Source organism: Carcharhinus amblyrhynchos, chromosome 3 (assembly GCF_965287045.1).
Source record: "Carcharhinus amblyrhynchos chromosome 3, sCarAmb.v2.hapA, whole genome shotgun sequence".
Lineage (NCBI taxonomy): Eukaryota > Metazoa > Chordata > Chondrichthyes > Carcharhiniformes > Carcharhinidae > Carcharhinus > Carcharhinus amblyrhynchos.
In genome coordinates, this window is record NC_137326.1 from 78,896,709 (window position 1) to 78,920,769 (window position 24,061).

At 41.1% G+C, this 24,061-nt stretch overlaps 1 protein-coding gene across 7 annotated transcripts in view; it reads left to right on the plus strand.

Annotated features, from left to right (window-relative positions):
- LOC145340888 (uncharacterized) overlaps positions 1-24,061 on the plus strand; it is a 402,915-nt gene that overhangs the window by 247,205 nt on the left and 131,649 nt on the right. For 5 of the 7 annotated variants that reach the window (XM_080185427.1, XM_080185430.1, XM_080185426.1 and 2 more), the window contains 2 exons: positions 5,188-5,517; positions 6,901-7,036. In XM_080185427.1, coding sequence (XP_080041553.1) covers positions 5,188-5,517; positions 6,901-7,036 — 466 coding nt within the window. The remainder of the gene's footprint in view (positions 1-5,187; positions 5,518-6,900; positions 7,037-24,061) is intronic. The other 2 variants (XM_080185429.1, XM_080185433.1) reach the window with 2 other exon arrangements.

Below are 24,061 nucleotides of genomic sequence, written 5' to 3' on the forward strand. Positions count from 1 at the left end.
GCTCGTGAATGATTGACAAAACACCATATTAAAAAAGGTGCATCACTACAAAGCAATAATGTGGATTTATTAATATAAACTTTTAGAATAAATTGAGAGAGAGAATAAACCTTGTGAAGAACATGTTGAGCTCACATAAGTTTGTGTGATTCTGCTCCTGGAAATTGCAAGAATTCTTTTACAGAGAAGAGCAAAATAAATTTAACTCAAATTTAATTGTAATCACTGAGAAAACTTGAATGGGGACAACTTCACAATCACATTTCTGTTTGATCTGGATTGATGCTAGCCATTAGGAATTAGCCAATAGCAACCAAAATATGTGGAGCTTATTTTGCTGAACCTCCAGTTATCTTGAGGCAGGTGATCACCAACACCCAAACTGCTGAGTTACCCAACATGTCATAACAATTAGCTGCCTTTTTAAAACATTTATTGCAAAGTGCAAGGATATACAGTATTAAAAACAAATGTGGATGATGTTTTGTTCTGAAATGGTGAATCTACCATCTACTGGCCAGTGGTGGCTATTACACAAAGCCTATTCCTGAACCTCCATCAACAACTTGGGCCAACCTGGTTATTGATTTTTTTGAAGGGAGACTTTTGCTTTTACATAAGCATGACTACAGGGGGACACTGTACATAACAGAGTTGGAGTGTGCAGTTTGTCCTCTTCCAGTAACCACCATAATGACTGTTAATTAGAGCCATCTATTTAAAAGGACTGGAACTCTCACAGGGCGATGTTAAATATTGTGATAACTAATGGGCTAAGTCTGAGAAAGTCGTCCTTTTACTCACTTGCTGACTAGGGAGTTGCAGGGTAGTTAGTGTGTATAAAATGCTACTTCTCCAGTCCCAGCGATTATATAAATGAACCATACAACATGTATATGTCATAACTACCTTGCTGTCAAATCAGCAATGCCCTTTTTAGACTTTGGAGCCAACATATCATCCTCAGTTGCTGCCAGAACTGAGTTCCTTGACACCAGCTTTAAGAATTGGAAGCAAAAGTGTAGAATCTCAGCCCTGCTCATATTGAATGGCAAGGCAGGCATGATGGACAGTCTGGTCTACTATGTTCCTTTTTTTTGCAATACCCCCCCCCTGCCCAGTACCTTAGCCAAGGAGCAAACATTTCTCAATATACCAGTCTTCAATTCTGTTTAGTACAAAATAAATAATTCCATGTCTTTAGGTCATAAGGGCTACTGATGAGGCACTATAAACACACAAACATACAAATTAGGAGCAGGAGTAGGCCACTCGGCCCTTCAAGACTGCTCCACCATTCAATAAGATTATGGCTGATCTGATTGTAACCTCAACCTCATGTTCCTGCCTATCCTGATAACCTTTCACCGCCTTGTTTATCACAAATCTATCTCTGCCTTTAAAATGTTCAAAGATTCCACTTTCATTGCCTTCTGAGGGAGAGCATTCCAAAGGCTCGTGACCCTCAGAAGCTCCTCATCTCTATCTTAAATGAGCAACCACTTATTTTTAAACAGTGGCCCATAGTTCTAGATTCTTCCACAAGAAGAAGCATCCTCTCCACATCTATCTAGTCAAGACCCCTCGGGATCTTATACATTTCAATTAAGTTGCCTCTTTTTCTCCTAACCACCAATGGATGTGAGCCTAGCCTGTCTAATCTTTCCCCATAATACAACTTGGCTTTTCCAGGTATTAGTTCAGTAAACTTTCTCTGAATTGTGGCCAACACAGTAACATTCTTTCTTAAATAAGGAGACGGATACTGCATACAGCATTTTGATGTCCTGTATGACTGAAGCATAATCTCCCTACTTTTGTATTCAATTACCGTTGCAACAAACATCAACATTCTATTAGCTTTCCTAATTACTTGTTGTGCCTGCATATATGTACGAACATGCATAAGAATTAGGAGCAGGAGTACGCCACTTGGCCCCTTGAGCTTGCTCCGCCATTCAATAAAGTATCTACTCCCAATAACCTTTCACCCCTTGTTAACGCATTCTAACCGTGTGCAATTCATACACTAGGATATCCAAATCCCTTTGCACCTCAGAGCTCTGCAATATCTCACCATTTAGATAATGAGCTTTTTTTGTTATTCTTCCTGCCATATTTTCCCACATTGTATTTCATTTTCCAGGCCTTTGCCCACTCATTTAACCTGTCTGTGTCTCTTTATAGCCTCCATATGTTTTCTTCACAACAAACTTTCTGACCTATCTTTGTATTATCAGCAAATTTAGCAACCATACCTTCCATCTCTTCACCCAAATCATTTATATAAATTGTAAAAGTTGAGGCCCCAGCCTCAGCTGTGTGGCAGATTACTTGTTACATTTTGCCAACCAGACCCATTTTATGCCTATTCTGTTTCCTGCTAACTAATCATTCTTCCTTCTATCCATGCCAATGTAATGCCCTACACCACGAACTTTTATTTTCTGCAATAACCTTCAAAGTGGCACCTTATTAAATACCTTCTGAAAATCTAAATACAGTATATCCGCTGATTCCGCTTTATCCACAGCACATGTTACTTCCTCAAAGAACGCTAGTAAATTGGTTAAACTTGGTTCCCTTGCAAACCACACCAAAGTAACATGACCGGGAGGTGCAGAAACAAATTGGCTTCCACAACTGCCCCTCATGGTTTTCGTTGTCTCCAATCAGAGTCAGTGCTGCTTCTGATTGACCACACCATGTACGTGAAGTAAAATTCACCCATCTCCACCAATCCACAATAAACAATGTAGCTGAGGTCGATCCGACCTAAAAATCCCTCTCTTCAACCCAAAATCAGCATAATAGAGCACCATCAATCACATCCATTTCAGCCCAGGCAATCAGTCAGTTTATGTTTGGTTGACCACTTTGGGAAAGACCTACACTCAGTCCACAAGCATGACCCTGACCTTAATATTGCTTGATATTTCAATTCACCATCTTGCTGTCATCCCTACATATCCATCCTTGGCCTTCTGCAGTGTTCCATTGAAGCCTGACATAAACAGGAGGAACAGCACCTCACCATCCGATGAGGCACTTCTAGACTCAACATTGAGATCGACAATTTCAGATCATAAACACTCTTCTTCTTGACCCCTTTTTAAATCCATTTTTTTGCCCCTGCCATCCATCACTCCTGCACAGGGCCATATGTCACTTGACCTTAAGTTTTGCTTCATAGTGCACCGACACTTTTTCTGCTATTAACACATTTTGTCATCTTACCTTTATGCCATTTTCAGCTCCTTTTTTGGTTTTTATCTCTACCATTAACATTCCCTTTGTCAATCTCTCTTGAACTTCCACCTATCTCTCACCTTCTTCTTTGCTTCACCTGCTTCACCCCCTCTTTTTCTTTTACTTCTCCTGCAAGCCCTTACTTTTCTTTTTCATTTACTTTTCCTGCAAGCCCTCACCACCACCCCCCACCAAACAGTATAAAATCCATCTCATTTCTCCTTTTTAGTTCAGAAGAGTCATCCGAACTTGAAACATTACTCTGTTCCTCTCTCCACAGATGCTGCCAGACTTGCAGGATTTTTCAAGCATTGCCTGTTATATCAAGTTTCCTGTGTCTGCAGTACTTGCTTGTATTAACTTCTATAAAGTCTTGCCCTCCCAAGGAGGATGCTTGCCACTACAATTTGCATACTATCATATTCCACTTCCTACCCTATAGCTGAACTAAACTTGTCTGAAATCAGAACTGTTTCTTACAACCTCATAGAGACTAATAACGTTTACGAAGTTGATTGTAAGAAATCACAGGACAAAATCTCATGATTTAAAACATCTACCATAGCAAACAAACTAAAAACAACATAGAGAAACATTTCTTAACAAGCAACTAATATACCAAACTAAAGAAAAGGTATTTCCTCATTAATTAACTAATATAACCAAAATACTTTGACACGTTTTTACCATAGAAAACCATGCCTCCAGCAGATACTTAGTGTTGAGAATTAACTTTCAAACCCCTTCCAGCTGGCTCCCTTCTTCCTGCCATGCCAGGGTAAATCTTCTAGCTTCATTTGCAAGTCATTCCAGTCAGTTTTCCGAGTATCGCAAACTGATTTCCAGCGGTAAAACACACTCCAGTGACTCCTTGGTCCTTAAATATCCACAAATCCCATCTCTTTGAAGAGAAAACCAGTTCTCATCAGCATCTTGCTTGGTGGCTAACGCAAAACACTCTTTTCCTCTGCTTTATACAACAGAATTTCTCTCTTCCTCCCTCTGTTCCGTGTTTCCGTGCCCAGAAGACCAGTTGTCCCTCTGTTGTGCCAAGGTGTGAAATTTGTCAAGTGATCTTCAATAGGTTTGCTTACAGATCACTTGACTCTGTTTCAAGGTAGTTTGGTATGATCACCACGCTTGTTCAGGAGACTCTAATCTTAAATGAAAAGAAACATTTTAAAATGTAACCACCTTGTAAAGTTCAAGATTTATAAAGTATTATAGAATATTATATATTTAATATATATAAATAAAATGTTAGTTTGAGAACTATGGTTTCACTCATAAAATGCTTCCCACATCCCAAAACACTATGTTTTAATATACTGCTGAACCATCATCCCTGAGATGAAAATGCCCTGGAGCATATATTTCAATCAGTTTGCCATGTATTGGGGGAGAGATGGGGAAGGAAGCAGAAGGAATAGGAGAGATTATCCCAACTATCTTACAAACCAGAAACATCTGCCCCCAATGCCATTGGATTGTTTTAATTGCCTGAGAACACGTTACGAAGATGGGTAACAAGTCTGCTATACTGGATAGCACTAATACTGCTCTATGATATATAAAACATTAGTATTGTTGAAGCTTTTTGTCTTGCACTCATCAGGACCCAGTGTAACAATACCAGTATAAAGAGAAAATAACTTGTACTGTATGAGAAGAGAATGCTGTATAGTGAGAGAATGTAATATAAATTGTTGCCTCTTTCCTTTTACTGGTATTGTTGTGGCGTCCTGGTGAATGTAGGATGAAAAGCTTTGACGTGTCACTTTTTTTCAGCAAGCCTCAAGATCTGTATTACCAATCGACTAAATGGAATTTTATTATTCCATCAGTTAATGCATGTTTCATCAAAATGTCACACGTGTTCGTTTTCATTCCTTTATTGTTTGAATCTGAAACATTTCTCTACCTGGCACTGCCACACAGGAAGTAAGTAAGCATCCAACCCAGACGACACAGGAGAGGAACTCCACTGTGTCAACTGTCCTGCGAAACCACCACCAGAATCATCTACGCCAGCGACCGTTCTCAGACCTTGGGCAAGTGGCCTGGTTATTTGATCGCACTGAACCTGAAGGGAAATGTAAACTAGACAGTGAAGATGAAACAGAAGAGATATCTTTACCGCCTTACAAACGTTGCAGCTCGGATGAATTATTGTTGGAAGAAGCAAGGACCAGACGGAGAAAGTTGGTTGAAGAGCTTGAGAACAGCAGAGCGGGGCATGGCAGGACCAACTCTGAGGTTTGCAATGAAGTAAGATAACGCAACAAGCCCTCTGAAGTGTTGCGAGCTGCTGCCTCTCATGGCTCTTCAGCCTTCTTCTTGTAGCTGTGTGTCTTGGGTGCTTCACAAACTGTCTTTTCAATCATTAGTGTTCTATATTATCTTCATTTCTTGGGTGACCCTGCAGTTCTGATTGGCTGGGTCACCTTGGCATAGCATCATCTTTCCAAGGCTATTCGGAGTTTCATTGGATTTCAAAAGTAGGATAGAAGATTGGAGATAAATAAGAGGAAGCGACATGAAGAGGATGTGCAAATAATGCACAGCTCTCAAAAGGATTCCATTTAAATTAGCCAATTCAATGATTAATTGTTTGACTTGGAGCAAATGAGGGAGGTTCTCCTGTTGTTGACATCCAATGAAACCCAGGCTTGAGATCTTCATTGCTGTTTTTTCCATTAGCAACTGTGAACACTGTGTTGGTATCATTTTAGTACAGGATACATGGAGGTATAACTCATCATGGGAGAATGAATTTCTGTTGGTGGAAATTTCGTCCTGTTTGTATTTCCTATTGAAAATATGAGTATGTTCTTTCAGAACGAGTTTAAAGTCTGATTTTAAATATCAGACGGGAAATTTTCACAAAGATATTTACATTGTCACTAAATGTACCAGCTGGAGGAATCCTGATTTGTACCTCCATTTTAGAATCTTATGTCATCTCAGTTTTACCAAACGACATTACCCATAGAGCATAAGGAGCAGATCCTCTTAATGTCCCCAGTTCCTAACTCAATTTTCAATGATGGTGCAAGCCAAAGAAATTTAGTGTGTTCCTTCTGTGTTTACATGATGCTAAAATATCAAGTTTGCTCCTCATTTGGTTTCCTTTAACTGTTGACACTCTCTCTCTGCCTTTTTTCTTCAGGTTTTGTTCCATTTCCTGACTTTCACTCTAACTGCCTCTCTTTGTTTGGGACACAGGTCCTCAAAATATTTCTAGTTACAAATGATGTTTGATACTGAACAGGAGTGCACAGTGTAAAGGCAAATTGAATTCCACCCACCTAGGAGTGTTGTCCTGTTTTAAATCGTGCAGAATAGCTAAACAAATGTTATGTAAAATCCTCCAAAGTAGTCTTTCATTCAGCAGTGTTGCATTGTAAACTTTGCTACATTTTAAAAAAAAGTCTTTGTTACAATATTAAGCTTGCATTGCTTTGATAAATGGATTTAATTGTTCTGTTATTCACACATCCCTAGCATGTTTGGATGGGCAAAATGTATGTTTGTTCTTTGTCTGCTAAAGAGTCAGACATGACTGATGGACAGAAAAATGGTGCACATCTGTACAAGTGCATTGGCTATTTAGATAATACACTTATTCTGGACACTTCATGCTTTCCCTAGGTCAGAAGGCGATATTCCTTTCTATCACCTCTCTCTGCTACCTTCAAAGACATTCCCCTGAGATTTCTTACATTGTCCCAGAGCACACCGACAGGACTCGACTGTATAGGGTATAAACGATGGATAGCAACTCCTGGTATGTACTCCAAGTTTATTTTGTATTGTTTTAATGTGAACAAATAAATTACATGCCTTTTGATCAGGGGAGGGGAATGATGTTTTCAATTTAAGCTATGACAAATTTCTTTTGAAAATGATCACAATTTTGGCTGTGTTGGCATTTTTGAATTATTCGTTATGTATTGGTGGTGAAATTTTTGTGACACATTTAAAAGGCCACATTTAAAATGTTCCACGAACATTTTACTGGAACAAAATATTTGCTCTCATTTTTCCAATTCACAATTCTTGACCAGCAGATATGTTTTTCGCTCAATGCAAATAGACTCATCTGATTCCTTATGGATCTTGAGTGAATGCTGACAATGTTTCGAGCTAGAAAGTGACAAAGATTCACTCACCTCATAATATTGGTTCATTTCTCATCTGAAGTCATGACTAATTTTGCTCGTGATCGTTTGCAATTATTTTTCCAAACCAAGTTAATGGTTAATCAAAGATTGTTAGTTGGAGCGTGCAGACTTGTAATGGCTTCAGGGGCAAGGGACAACTGACTGAGGAGTTTTCTATCTATTGGAACATTGAAACTATTCTCAGTTGGGTGATATTGTCACTGCTTTTGGCTTCAGAGCCCCTGATTTAGATGGCGAGAGATAGAATCAGACTGGTTCCTTGTTCCTGTTCACACCCAAAGGCCATTAAAAGAGTATCCATGTAACACACAAACATACAAAAACAACCAGGAATAACAAAGCAATTTAAAAGTAGTTAAGAACATTTTGAAATATAATCAGACATCAAGTCAAAGGAGCAGATATTAGGACAGCGACCAAGCACTTGGATAAAGTGGTAGTTTTTAGTGAGCTTCTTGAACCATAACACCATCGGAAATTGGAGCGAAAATAGGCCATTTGACCAATCGAGTCTATGCTTCCATTCAATGCAATCATGACTGATCTGACGTGATAAGCTTCAATTTTACTTTCCCACCTAATTCCCATAACCCTTGATTTCCTTACTGATTAAAAAAATCTGATTAAAGGAAGCGAGAGATTGTTATATTTAGGGAGTCCTAAAGGAATTGGGTTCAGTTTCTCAGCGCAGCCATTGCTGTTGAGCCTCCCAGGCTCTGGAATTTCAGGCTCACTGTCTTTAAAGGGGAGACAAACTCGGGAAAGGAAATAAAAATGTAACTACATTAGCAACAACCATAATGGAAACACTTTATCCTGAAGAGAAGACTCCTTATGGATGATGGGAAAGCAGATGGCAGCTTCAAGTGAGCACAATATTAACTTTATTGATATTATTTTTGAAATCTGCAGTGCTTTTGACAATAAAGGTTTGGGTATACAGATAAAGGGGTATACAGATACAAGTTAAGCTTCAGGAGGAAACTTTTGGGGTCGGTATCTGGATATTAGCTACATAAAGAGTGGCTGAGATATGAAATAAATTTCCCAAAAAAAGCAAACAAAGGCAAAAGCCTTGGAATCACTTATAAAAAAACAAACTGGATGCTACACACCATGGTTTTTCTGGATGAATGAATGGTTTTCCTAATGGAATTGTTGACTAATAGCAGGAATCAGTCTCTGTCAACTAGTCTCTGTCAACACAAGGGAAACCCCTTGCGTGTGGGGACGGTGCGAGCTGTGGGAACCATTGATCAAAAAATCCCCTCCCAAACATAATACATTTGTCATGTGTCATGTCATAAATGGCTCACAAACTGTAACTGAAATGTTATTTCCTGAGAGGATGACTTTTGAAAGCTATTGTCAGGATCTCAATGAGTTACTCAGCAAAATAAAAGATTAAAATTTATTTATTAATCACAAGTGGACTTGCATTAACACTACAATGAAATTACTGTGAGAAACCCCTCGTCGCCTCACTCCGGCACCTGTTCAGGTACGCTGAGGGAGAATTTAGCATGGCCAAAACACCTATTATAATGCATTTCCCTGCATTCCCAATTTGCCAGGGAATCTGGCATCCACAAGTAAAAATCCACTCGAGCTGTGAGTAAGTAATTTCCCTGGCTGTATTATGAGATGTTAAAATTGAATTATGAATGTTTCTTTGTAAATGTTGCTTTGCATAACTCATAAACTGTATGTAGCAGAGGAGCATAATGTTATCAAACATGACACCAGATTATCTGTCTACTTTTTAATTTGGAATAAAAGAGTAGAGGAACAGTTGCAACATGGCACAGGTTATTCCATAGTCACATAAATACAGGAGTCTAGAGATGAACAATATGTTCCCAGTTGTGCTTCCAATTTGAGATTCAGTTGTGTTAGGAAATATTTTGTCAGTGATGAGGTGCTTCAACACCAGTAGGTGGCTCACTCTTGACAAAGATAGAAGAAGTGGACAGCAAGAAACTAATGGGATTCAGTAATTTTTTTTGTTTCTAAGCACTCTGGAAAATTAAGGACAAAAGTGTAATAGTATCTCTAAAACATAGTCGAAAAGCAATACTGTCTGTTTTAGACAGTCGTGCTTGGCCATCCTTTGGATCATCCTTGGTATTCCCTATCTGTTCCTCCTATTATAGTATTCTTCATTTAATTACAATCAGATTTAAAATGACATGACGGTTGTCATTTTAAACAGGCTTTACTCAATCAAAGTACACTATCTTCGAATCAACTAGAAAACTGGATTATTCAGACAATGACATGCCATCTACTTCCAACCCCTCGTCTTTATAGTTTGGTGTAATTAAGGGCAGCTCCTTTCCTTTATTTAGGTAGTGAGACTACATGGTACAGCTGGGGGGGGACGGCAGCGACTATAGATGCCGTGTAAATTTAACTGTGGAAATTAGAAGCAGTGACTTAGTCAGAGACTCCTCCAATCCGGATTTATGAGAAGTTGGACAGCACTTGCTGAACAATTCTGAGTGTGTTAATAGCTAGATGAATAATCAGTTTCAGATGATCAGTCGAGTTTGTAATGTGACTCCTTTATCCCTGCTGGAAGTGACATGTATTCATGCACAGGAGCCCATTTTCTGAGAATAAAAAGAATATGTTCAAATCTTTAGCCTTTTGTGAATTACCCAGAAGCTTGGGAGCCTATTTCTCCCAGTTGTTTTCTCCATGGCAAAGCTTCGGTCAATCAGAGTCAAGTTGCCAATGAATCAGTTCCCCTCTTCTCCTATAGTATAAGTTATTGTAACCCTTTCAAATTTGGCATCCTTGCATTTGTCCTGGTTAGTGCAAGATGAAATGCCTCAGCGACATGTCTCTCTTTCCAGCAATATTCAAATTCTACGCCACCGAAGACTGCTTCCATGAAAAATTCTGTGAAGTATCACAAAAAACTAGGAATGCAATTGCAAGGGAATCTGACTTTAAATACCTCTGGCTCAGGAAAGGTACATGAATGGGTACAGTGTTACAGCGTACCTGCATTTATTACTCTATCAAGAGTGTGTCAGGCAAATTCCATATAGATTTAAATCCATCCTTCTTGTCTCCACAATAAATTGCAGTTACAAAGATGCCAAAGTGCTGTAGATAACATGGATTGAAGGGGCAGGAAAATACAAGATTGAACACTATTAAAAGAGAAAATTAATAAAATTTTTGTAAGTGTACAACAGCTGCTCAATCCCACCAGCTTCATTGTAAAATCAGAGATTTATTATCAGTTTGAGGATGTTATTAATGTTTGAAATATACTTGCTGCATCTGCCTGCCTGAAATATACGTCAGCTCCGAACCTCATTCAATTGACTCTTCAATTCTTTTGATGAACGGGACCAATTTTCAGTGGTTGTAAGAAGTGTCTATCACCCTCAATATATTAAATAATTTTATGTTTCTAACGATTCCTTCACCAGGGCAGTAACAGCCGTAGTAACATGCAGTCTTCAATAAAGGATCAAAAATTCACCACAGAGATAGCAGCTTCCACAGAGGCTGTCACGACTATATATATGCTGGTACTGTGGTTAAAAAAGGCACAATGCAAATTTGAAATGATTAGCGTTGTTGCTTCACAGCGCCAGAGACCCGGGTTCGATTCCCAGCTCAGGGTCACTGTCTGTGTGGAGTTTGCATGTTCCCTCCGTGATAGCGTGGATTTCCTCAGGGTGCTCTGGCTTCCTCCCACATTCTGAAAGATGTGCTGGTTAGGTGCGCTGACCCGAACAGGCGTCGGACTGTGGCGACTAGGGGAATTTCACAGTAACTTCATTGCAGTGTTACTGTAAGCTTTATTTGTGACTAATAAATAAACTAGTTTAAGTGCAACAATGCTATTGTTCTAACAGTTTCAAAACTGTGCACATGTACAAGCCAACCTGATCATTTCCAGACATGATTGATAATGCAACTATATATGGCACCTTTACAGCCTCATCTGAGGAAGAATGTTTTAATGTATGGAAAGCTGGTCCAGAGATGTCAAGAAGGGTCAGTTTGATGACGCTTTAATTAAACATGGGACTGTGTGACTTTCTGTGTCGGTGCATCTCACAATACTACCTTTCCCTCTCACATGTTATTAGCTCCTTTCCCGATGCACTTGCTCTGTCATTCTTGGCTGGTATTAACGGTTGTAACAAGCAGAGGCTGTGCAAAAGGGATGCCATGAAGGAATTGTTCCCTGCTGGTAGAACTAAACTCCTGTGTGTTAATCATCTATTTTGTAGGGCAGAGGAATGTGCCCCACAGCTTACTGAGAGCCATTGACTACATTCACAAACTGGCTAACTGGCTTGCTTGGCACTCATCTCTTTGGTGTATTTGTTTGCAATATTTCCTGCAGTTTACCTGTAAAAATCTCCAAATGGCACCTGCCAGCCTTAAAATTGAGGGAGGGGAGGAAAATGTCCATAAATAGGTTTCCCATCTGAGGCCTTGCTCACCCCACCACAGAATTGTGTCTGGGTCAGTGTGGGTGGGATCCTAGAGAAAATCCAATCCATCCAATTTTACAAACTACCCACCCCCCAATCACACCATCATCCTCAATGGAGCAGATGCGAGATCCACTGTCACAGCTTCCTCCAACAGGATATGGTGACGTACTTTTACCTGAATCCTTTCAGATCCACCTCACTCTGTGGTTACTGGCTAACTTGTCCTGCAAGAGAGAGAAAGAGTAGAAGTAAATGTGTTGCACCATGCGGGGATGACATGCTTGCCAAGACTGATTAGCAGATGGCATGCCAAAGTTGTAAGAGATATGTTTAAGAGGCTGGCAGTCTTTGAATGGGAGTGGGTGAGCAGGAGTGTCTGAATGTGAGAACTGAGTTTTGAATGCTAGGGAAGCTGAAGGGTAAGAGTGAGGGGGATTTGTTACATCGAGCAGCGTTTACTCCTGTGGTCGGTTAGGGATGTCATTTGAAGATGTATTCATCAACCTTGATAACTGGTATGGGATCATTGAATTTCTTGTAGTAGTCTGGCCCCAAAGACTGCCAGGCCTTTGGGGCTAGACCCTGCAAATTGACCTCACTGATCAGCTGCTCTCATTTCTTTTGGAGGGTGTTCCTCAGTTATCTTCTGACCAACCCTCCCTGCATGTAAACATAGCCTCTTTCCTGGACCTGGACCTCTAGAACAACATCCATGAATTTGTGCCTCTCTGGCCTATGGCTCCGTTTGATCTGTTTCTCCTTACAGCTACCTGCAATATGGGCAGTCAACAGTAGCTTCTCTGCAATGTGTGTAGCTCTCCTTTGGGAGGGGAAGGTTGCCCTTAATGCGCAAACTTACAAAGTAGGAGTGGGACTAGGCCATTCTGCCCCTCAAATCTGCTCTGCCATTCAATGACATCATGGCTGATCTGATTGTGACCTCAATTCCACGTTCCTCCCCACCCCGGTAACCTCTAACTCCCTTGTTAGTCAAGAATCTGTCTACCTCTGCCTTAAAAATTATTCAATGACCCTGCCTCCACCACTCTCTGGGGGGAAAAAAAAACTCCTCATTTCCATCTTAAATCGAGGACTCCCTGGCAGGAATTCTCCCATCCCACCCGCCACTGGAATTCTAGTGGACAGGAGACGGACCATGTAGAGGTCCAATGAAGTCGGGCGGGAATCTCCAGTTTTCAGTTGAGCACGGCTGGAGTATCTCGGCCCTAATTTTTATACGGTGTCCCTCCAGTTCTGCTTGCTCCAACATCCTCTCAGCATCTACTCTGTCAAGACCCCTCAGGATTTTAATATGTTTCAATAGGGTCATCTTTCATTGTTTGAAACTCCAATGGACACAGGCCCAGTCTATGAAACTTTCCCATATGAGATAATACATGCCCCACTCCCCCAACACCACCATGCCATAGCCGTCCCAGTTATAAACTTTCTCTGAGCTGCTTCTAAGGCATTCATATCCTTCCTTAAATAAGGAAACCAAAACTCCTTATGTTGCAGCTGTTTTCTGAGCGCTTGTTGGTTTATCTAGCACAGAGTGAAATTTATTAAGAGCCGTCTGTGCACCTACAAATGTGGTCTTACCAAAAGTCCTGTACAGCTCTAGCAAAACATCCCTGCTTTTCTATTCTATTTCCCTTCCACTAAATGACAACATTCCATTTGCCTTTCTGATCACTTGCTGCACTGCATACTTTTTTTTCTAATTCATGTGCCCTTCCTACCACAGAGCTCTGCAACTCCCCCTCCATTTAAATAACATGCTGTTTTCTTATTCTCCCTGCTAGAATGGCTGAAATACACTAGTCACTCATGCTGCTGGACTGTGACTAAGTATTCAGCCAGCCAACAGCATGGCTCATTCTTGGCTGAACATGGTAGTTATTAAAATTCCGAAGTTTGCACGCTGCCTGCCTCAGGGGCATTAAACCCCCGGGCCAGAAATGCGAGTAGTTAACATCTGGCTGTCCTCATAAAAGTGTAGCACCTCCTTCAGGTCAACGTCTTTCATTCTAATTCAGTGTTGTTTATAATGTTGAATTCTCCAACAGAGAAGAAACGACTGTTGTTGCATATAATATGTGGGTGGGAATAAAATGATTTGCATTCATATAGTGCCTTTCACAAGGTCAGGATATCAAAAAATACTTTACGACCAGTGAAGTGTGGTAATGTAGATGCACGGGTGGTTCTTAATAAATTCTCTACTTTAGCACACACTGCGTGCTAGATAAACAAACAAGTGTAAGGAAGAAGTGGAAAACCTTGAGACAGAATTCAAACATGTTTCAAACACTGCCAACATTGTTTTGGAATTTGGAAGATAATGGCGAAGGATTAAAGTTAAAAGCCACACTATCAGCTGCTGATTTATGGAAGCCCATTGAAGAGACTGATTTGGCCCATGTGGAGTAGCCTGAAGTTGGGCAGGAAGGTGGGGTGTTTTCTGGATGCCCCTGTGGCGTGCTTTCTGGCAGTGGAGGTGGCTTGCCTTTGGCCGCCGGCAAGATCTTCCAGTACCACGAATGTCTATGGCATTTTGTGTGGCTCACCCATTCCCTCTGCTGGGAAACCCATTATGTGGCATCACCTTTGGCAGGATTGGAAGATCCTGCCAGCAGGAAAGGCTGGAAAATTCCACTCAGTGTTGGCTGCAGGCAGTGGGACACTAAACATCTATCAATTCGGCTTTTGTTTGTATCTGGCACAGTGGCACAGCGGTTAGCACTGCTGCCTCGCGGCGTCAGGGACCCAGGTTCAATTCCCAGCTTGGGTCACTGGCTGTGTGGAGTTTGCATGTTCTCTCTGTGTCTGTGTGGGTTTCCTCTGGGTGATCCAGTTTCCTCCCACAGTCCAAAATACGTGCTGGTTAAGTGCATTAGCCATGCTAAATTCATTGTACCCAAACAGGTGCTGGACTGTGGCGAGTAGGGGATTTTCACTGTAACTTCATTACAGTGTTAATGTAAGCCTAATTGTGACACTAATGAACTTACAAAAGAGACTATTAGAGAGGCATTTGAATTAGCAGCTCAGGATGATATTGACAGTAAAGTATGATTAATTTTCAGTTGTTTCAACATGCTGGTGCAACACAGTAAATCAATTGACACCTTGTGCATGTGAAATTGTGTAGACAAATCCACAATTGTGTAACCACTTACCCTAGAACAACCTGACTGCCTACTTATGAATCATTTGTTTGCTGATCCTTCCCCAATCTTTAACTTCCCAAAACTCTTCCTTTAACAACTCATCATCTCTCTCCTTTTCTTACTCTCTCATTCTAGCTTTTGATCTTACTATGGATGGTGCATCTCCTTCTTTCACTGTTTCTCTAGGTTTTCCAAAGTGAGCACAGCACAGAGAAGTAGTGGAAGGAAAGAACATGAAAATATCTAAGGGAAAATTTGACATATGTTCTTTATGGTTTTAGTTCTTGGGACCTGTCAGGAGGTGCATACATTTCTTGCTGTTCCTGTATTTCCCTATATCCCAAAGAATAAACCAATCTGTCCCATTAGATAAGGAGACAAAGGGATATCGATAGGTTAAGTGAGGAGGCGAAATTCTGGTAAATGGTGTATCATGTGGGAAAAGTGTGAAATTGTCCATTTTGACAGGACAGATAAAAAAAAGCTTATTATCTAAATAATGAGAGATTGCAGAGCTCTGAGGTACAGAAGGATTTGGTGACCTAGAGCATGAATCACAAAGGACTAGTATATAGGGACAGCAAGTGTTTTCTCTTGTTGGAGAATCTAGTACTAAGGATCATTGTTTAAAAATAAGGGGTCACACATTTAAGGCAGAGATTAGGAAAAATTCTTTGTCTGATGGTTATGAGTCTCTGGAACTCTCTTCCTCAAAAGGCAATGGAAGCAAAAACTTTGAATATTTCTATGGCAGAGCTAAATAGATTCTTGATTAGCATGGGGATGAAAGGTTATTGGGATTCAGGTCACAATCAGATCAGCCATGACCTTATTGAATAAGGAAGCAGGCTTGAGGGCTGACTCCTGCTCCTGTTATGTTTGTATGATTTTTGTACTTTCTTGATCCTTTGTCATTCAGCTGCTAAGACCACAATTATACTGGAAACTATTATCACCATGACTAACTGCCAAAAGTTTCTGGTCTGCCACAATTGATGCAGCAGCACTTAACTGTAAGTGGTCCAATCTTATGTTAAGAAGTGTATTTATACAACCCAGTATCTAACTACATAGGCATATAACCCAGTGGTGTGACGATAATACCCTAGTAATCTGAACTGAATATTACACCTACCCTAATTGAGCTTTTAAAATATTTTCAAAGGTTGACTAAAACACTTTTAGTGAGATGCAGAAAAATATAAATTATTAATTTTCTTTATTTATTGACAGCTAGTGAACATGCTAAAATAATTAACTTTCACCTTTGTGTAGCTAACTTAAGGAGTCTCTCCAGAGAATACATAAAACTATATAAATACAGCATACTATTCCCACATGTGTGCACCATAACTTTCCTGATCAGCTGATGAATTCTAACTGACTATGTTCTTGAGATAGACAGATGTTCTTTCACTAGGCAAGGTTCCAGATTAAAATAACTAACTACTATAGCTGTTGGCTTTTCACCCATTTCCTTACCATTTCCAGCAAGTGAGAAGCTACCTTTCTTTCTTTTTCTCCATTCACCAATCGGTCTGTCCATCTCTTCTCTCCCTTCAGAGTATGGATCAAATGAATAAAAGCCAACCTGGCTAAATGGGTGCAGGTTGAGGCAGTTGTGCTCCATTGCCTCGGTTTGAGGTAGAGTGTGAGACACAAACTCTTCACAATCAGGTTTAATACTCCATGTCAGCAGCCTGTAGCCCTATTTTAAAATCTGTACATAAACACTTGGGGTGTGATTTTACTCACTCCTCACGGAACCATAAAATCCCGCCCAAGGTCAACAGACTGTCCCAAGCTGAGCTCCTCGCCCACTTCGATTCCTGTGGTGGCAGAATGCTGGGATTTTATAGTTTCGGCCTTAGGGCACGATTTTATGACCTTGTCTCGCTGGACTTTTGGCGAGGTGAGGTGGTAAGGTTGGGGTGGTTTTTCGCTACTGGCCTTGTATTGAGGGGTGGGGGTCCTGATGTCTGTGGTGGTGGGGGAGGAGGGGGGTTTTGCGGGGGGGGGGGGGGCGGGTGCTGATGAACTTATTTATTGATGAACAGGCATGCAATGCTGCAGGTCCTTTTGTGGACCAGATCAGGTTCACTTCAAAGGCACGCAACAGGTTTGATGGGTTCATTTTATTAAAAATACTCTCCTGGGACACCACGTTAAGGACGCATGTCACTTACATTGGGAAATCAGGGTACCTGTGCAATGGCGCCCCTAGAGCTCAGGTTACCCCAGTGAGCTCAGACAGCAGCCCCCACCCCACCCTCACTGGCGAGAATCACATCCTGGTACTTTCTATTGGACAAAGTGCCATAAAACTGCATTTTCAAACTCACCCAAAATTGTCCCTGAAACTCTCCCATTTTTGTTCACTCGTTCAGTACTTAGAATTTTTGTTCATAAAATTCCACCCTTAATTATGAAACAATGGGCAGAATTCTCCCAAACCCATGCCGGTAGATTCAATGGCAGGCAGGGACAGGGAAGAAAGATGTGCAGGTTAGGTGGATTGGCCATGGTAAATATGCAGGGTTACGGGGATAGTGTGGGGGTTGGGCCTGTGTAAGGTGCTTTTTTTGGAGAGGTTGAAAGACCTTCTTCTTCTGTTTGGATTCTATGATTCTAAGAATTTAATGGGAGGACTAAAAATCGGTTTATGTCGGCATGAGCTTGCAGCCTCACTTTTTGCTGGTGCCCACTGTGACGGATTGGGAAACCCACTCGAGGCCAGTGTAAAACTCATTTGCATCCCACTAATGGGCTTCAGATGAAGGTCTGACCGCTGGCCACCAATGCCCAATTCCCAGTGTTGCCAGTGGGAAAACACACTGGTGCAAAAGATGTTTGAACCAACATGGCATGTAGATGCTGGCACTCACCTGAACGACAGCTGAGCTGCCTCCAGATTCAGGACAGAGGTCAACAGCAACCCTGACTCCAGAGCACTGCAGGGGTGGGTGGAGAGGAGTATCTGCAGATGGACCTTTCTACTTTGGTGTCCTGGAGAGAATCCATGTTCCAGCCTTAGACTGCTCCTGGAAATCCATTGTTTTTTCAGGGGGTCCATTTTCTTTCTTTCCTAGTGGGTTAGTGATGCTGGGCACCTTTTCACTATGGCATCTGAATAGGACTGTGCACTACAGGCCATCGGGCCTGCCCCGCCAATATGGCTGCCATACACTTGATTGCGTAATTAATGAGTTTGGGGCTAGAAGATTTGGTGGGTTTTTCCACCACCCTCTGCTACAGGAATCGCTCCACATTCCCACCCCCGCCCTAGGACTTAATCCCCCAGATGGGGTAATTCCAATCGGTATTTCAACATAATAGCCTAAGTCGTATCACTATGTTGCCAGTTACTGATGCAAGTCAAATACTAAAACTACAGTCCCCATTTTTGCTTCAAAATTCAGACTCTTAAAATTTGGTGTAAGTTTACTGCAGACTCCCAAGTTTCGAATGCCATAAAGTTCTGAGTTCACATTAGTAATCCCCCAATATATAGTAGCTTCCTAATCTCAGCCTAATGTTTTCCCATAGTGTAGGAAATTTTTAAAAATATTATTTCATTATGCCACCAGTAAAATACCCGGATAAAAATCCCGTTCCCAGGGGCAATGCTTAAATATCATCAAAACGCTCGTCATTCTCCCCGTAAAAAGCAACAAAAAGCACGCATGCTGACTTTAAAACTCCATAAATGGTTCAGAATTAACAGCTGTCTGTGTCTGCATATACTTATATATGTTTAAAATAGGTTTGGTTTCCATAATTCTGAAGTATGACGAGGTTCTTCAAAATTTTTTAAAAATCCTAATGATTTTTAAATGTACATGTGAGATGTACATCATCTTGGCTAGTGCAACAGTAGGTCAAGGAGCCCCCTCAGTGGACCCCTGTGACATCACTGTGAGAGTGTGTGTGTGTGTGTGTGTATGTGAGAGTGATGCAGCTAGTGTTCACTGAGAGATTTGCAGTCAGTCTTTCACCAGACAGTAGCAGGTACCACACCAAAGGCTGATTGCGACGTCTCTGGCTCAAGCTTGTAACCGACTCTGAGCGCAGAAGACAGGGGAGACCTCTCCCTGACCTGTCTATCCTGCATGAGGACCCAACAATGCGGCGAGTCAAGTGGGCCACACACGGCAGGCAGTTGCAGCAGCAGTGGCAGCTCAGGGCTGTCTCCTGGCTCTGAGTCTGATAGCAGTTATGGTATAAGGGGTGCCCTGTCAAGGTACTGGAGCCTAGAGAGTCTGCACTCCACTTGTGGTAAGCATCGCTTGATCTCTGTGCTATTGACTGACCTTGAGTGAAATCATCTACAAACACCAGGGGATGAAAATGATTAATCCCTGGCATAGAATGAGGAGACTCCCTTTCGTCGACATGTTGCTTCTTTTAATAAGCAGATCATTTGGCTGGCATATTTTATCTTAAATGAGCAGTTTCTACCTATGTTTCATGGAATAAATATGACAAGGGTAGTTTTATTTTATTAAATAGTGATTTCCAAAAAAAAAGGAAGCTTTTAAACCCTTTTAATTTCTGGTTGAGTTACGATTGCCCAGTTTGCCGAATCCTAGAAAACCTTAGCATGCTCATAATTTTCCTTAGTGGGAGTTTGTGACACTCTCGCAGAATCTAATGAATTTCAAACATGGGTAGCTGGAATGTTGCCAATTTGTGAAGCGATGGAATTAACTATATAGTATGCTGTTGGAAGCAACTCTTTTCAAAAGGTCCTCGGATTTTATAGACTGAATGGATTTTTTTTTGCCTGTTTTATTTTGAGCAGTGTGATTTCTCCATTTTCTCTCTGCTTTATTTTAAGACATTTTTCTGGCTGGAGAGAAAATTGCTGCTGTGATTATTTAACATTTCACAAATTGTCGGGAAGAAGTCACAGGAAAGGTTGGACAGAAATACATTCGTTCTGAATCAGGTTTTAAAATACATTAATTTAGAAAATATAGGGAATACCTTCAAGGGATTTAGCTTCCAATTAGTCATGTAATTGTTAAACATTTGCATAAAATTCCTTTGCACACCATCTTAACGTTAATTACTTTTTGAAAGTAAGTGGTTTATACCAGGGTAGAAAGGAATATTACTATTTTGCCAGTGTTGAAGCTACAGAGTCTCCTCCCATATCTCCACACCCTTCCTCCACAACACATCAGTGCTTAACTGGTGTTTCTCAATGCTTCACCAGAGGAAGTAAAGACTCCAAAGTTGTTGAAACTAGTCTCATTAAATTTTATGGAGCAAATTTAATATTGCCATCTGACCTTAAACTCTGTTCAGACAAAGTTAAGATTCTCCTTCATGCTGTGTGTCATTCAAAAGGTGCCCCTTCTTCATGAGAATCTTTGCTAACACTTTTACCTCTACCCACACAGTGCAATAATGTAAAGAGGGTTAAAATGTCTCGTCACATTATTTACATGTCTCACGTTGATAACAAAGCAGGGCTTTCCTTCTCCAAATAAGGGAAGGTTTGACGAACATTTATCAATGTTCAGTAGTCTGGATGTGAAAGAGTGAAAATAGGCATTACAGACATTCTAAAGCAAGAACATCCCTCACCTTGGTGTAACTAGAAGAAAAATGTCATTATAATGAAACTGGTTTTGGATTTCCTAACCTGAATCCTGTTAAACTTCGATCTAAAGATATCTGTGAAGGGAACTTGGATCTTCAGGGTGTCCCACGGCAAGTTACAGGCAACGAAGTAGTGTGTAGGTTAAAGCCTTCTGCCTTTTGTAGCAATGTTCATCTTGAAGGTTTTTTAAATTTATTTTTGGGTTGATATTTTTGAGTTTCACTTTACTGACCTTTTGGTAATGTGTTCAAAATTGAAACTGATATAACTCCAGAGAGAAATAGTTTGAGACCTTTGAAAGAGGTAGCCTCACTTACCACATGAAGAAAACCCATTTGAGATCAAGAAATACCTTTCAAGTGTATATTGTAATGAAGAGAAATATTATTGATTCAGAAAGATGGATGGGGGTTGGTGATGTGGGAGTTGAAACTGTATGCTCAGATATACTGAAAGGTGAATTGAAATGCACCTTGAGATGCAGTAGGGGCGGGGAACTGAAACAGGAAACAGGGTGGGGAGGGATGGGCAATGACATACATCAGGAAGTGAGTTCGAAATTCCACCCAAAAGTGGCACGATTTTATATAAGGCCGAAACTCAGCAGTTGTGAAAGAATGAGTAATTCACATCCCCAATATGAACTGGCTGGTTGGTAGGGCTTCAGGAACGGATGTGAAGCTTATTTCAAGAGCTGAATTTGGGCTACAGTTTTCCTTGTGCAGCAAAGAGAAAGTTGCAGTTCAAATCCAGTAATAACTCAGGCTCACTTGAAATTTGCATCAAGTGGGCCCTTCCCCCTGCCAGTTTCATCTCACCCACTTTTCAGACAAGAAGCAGATCGCTGTCAATTTGGGGCGGCATGTGGCACAGTGATTAGCACCACAGCCTCATAGCACTAGGGACCTGGGTTCAATTCCGGCCTTGGTGGCTATCGGTTTGGAATTTGCACATTCTCCCCGTGACTGTTTGGGTTTCCTCCCACAGTCCAAAGATGTGTAGGTTTGGTGGATTGGCCATGATAAATTTCCCCTTAGTGTCAGGGATTAGAAGGGTAAATGTGTTACGGGGATAGGGCCTGGATGGGATTGTGGTCAGTGCAGACTCAATGGGCTGAATGGCCTTCTTTTGCACTGTAGGAATTCTATGATTCTATGTAAATCATTCCAGTATGTTCATTAGTGAACTGAAATCTTTTACAACAAGCATCCACACTCATCCTTACCCCATAAATTAGCAGGACAGCGCTGGCTCCCTATTTATCGCCGGCCACGTGGAAGCTTCAAGGCAGGAAGGGGAGGCAGGAGATTTCAGGAATAGAAAATATGCTGATTCAATCATTTCATGTTAGTCACTTTTTTCGCTTGTTTGAAGTGACTTAAGAATGAGTCAATATCTCTATAATCTCCCCCAGCTTTACAACACTCTGCAATACCACTCCTCCATTGGTCTCAGAATTGACACCTAATGAAATAGCTGTGGGTTTCAAACGCTAGCTGTTTTTCAAACTGAAGACTAGATCTTCCTGTTGGCAATAACTATGGCCAATGACTTAGTGTTCATCTGTCTATGTTAACCTACTCAACAACAACAACTTATGTTTATATTCTTCTTCAATGGACTAAAATGTCCAAGGCACTTCACAGAAACATTATAAAACAAAATAAGACACAGAGCCACGTGAGATATGAGGATGAATGGCCAAAAGTTTGATCAAAGAGGTAGGTTTTGGGCAGTGCCTTAAAGAAGTAAGATGAGGTTCAGGGAAGGAATTCCAGAGCTTCTGGTCAAGGTAATTGAAAGCAAAACCCACCAATGGAAGAGTGATATTGCAGAGTGTTGTAGGGCTGGAGGAGATTATAGAGATGGGTGGGCGGGAAGAGGACATGAAAGGATTTAAAAAAGGGAATGAGAGTTTTAAAATCAAGATGTTGCTTGGCTGGGAGCTAGTGTAGGTCAGCAAGCTCGGGGTGACAGGGAAATGGGACTTGCTTTGAGTTAGGACAGGTGCCACAGTTTTGGATAGCACCTCGGGCAAGATTTCCTGCCACCACCAACCCCCTCATAGTATGGTTCTCAGTGGCAGTGGAAGGCAGCCCGATCTTGGCTGGCAGGGAAAACTTTTGATCCCACACTGTCAATGGGGTTTCCCACTAAATCCACCTCCTGCATGGTGCACATTCACCATCACTGGGACCAGAAGATCCTGCCTGTGTGAACAGCCAGAAAATCCCATCCCTCGAGTTTATGTGAAGAATAAAACATGAGAGACAGTGGTCGGAATTCTCCAATGTCATTTGCCCCGTTCCTGGTGCCAATGAGCCAAGAATTTGGTGCTCAGCCAAATTTCCATTCACAGCAGTGGGATCAGAGAATCCCATCAGCGAACGAGGCCAGAGAACCTGGCTGTATTTTCCAGGTGTGCATTGGAATAGTGAAATCTATGAGCTACAAAGGCATGAATGCGGGTTTCATCAGCAGTTAAGCTGAGACGGAGGCAAAGTTGAGTGATGTTATGAGGTGGTAGTAGGCGGTCTTGGTTATGGTACAAATATGTAGTTGGAAGCTCATCTCGGGTGAAATGTGATACCACGGCTGTGAACAGCTTGGTTTAGTATCGACTGTTATCAGGGAGAATGAGCTAGTAGTTAATAGTTAGTAGAATCAATTATTAGAAGTTAAATATGGATGCTTTCAGCCTTTCCAATATTTAATGGAACAAAATATCCGCTCATCCTGTATTGGATGTTGGATAAGCAGTTTGATAATTTAGTAACTATGGAGGAGTTGAGAGGGGTGGTGGTGCAATTGAACTGGGTACATGTAGAAACACAAGTGCTTTCAGATGATATTGCCAACGGCTCATGTAATGAGAAATAGGAGCACGCAAATGACCCAATGTCCACTCAAAGGAAACAAAATAGCACCAACATAAAATAGCAGAGAGAAAACACAGTGGTGCATATAAGTGTCTGCTCATTATTATCACTATCATTGCAGCCCATACTGACTACATTTTCTACCCTGTCGGAAAAGTCAATTTCAGTGCTCTTGAAAGAAAAATAATTGTACACAGCATATAGACACAATATTGGGTATGCAAAAAAAAACTGGCATGAAATTGTGAAAGTTTGCAGCCATCTTTTAGGTACTGTGAACACCCTTGGAGCTCCTAATTGGCATCATTGGCATAAACACATTTTTGGACAAATGCCCCAAATGGCTTACTGCTGAGTGTGATGACCCAAAGACAGTGAAAGACACATCAGCACATCAATTTGGAACCCCGTAGGTTATTTTCCCTGAACCTCAACAAGGAACAGTTTGAGACATCTCCACTCCACTGAAATCTACCACAACAACCACCTTGGGGCAAAG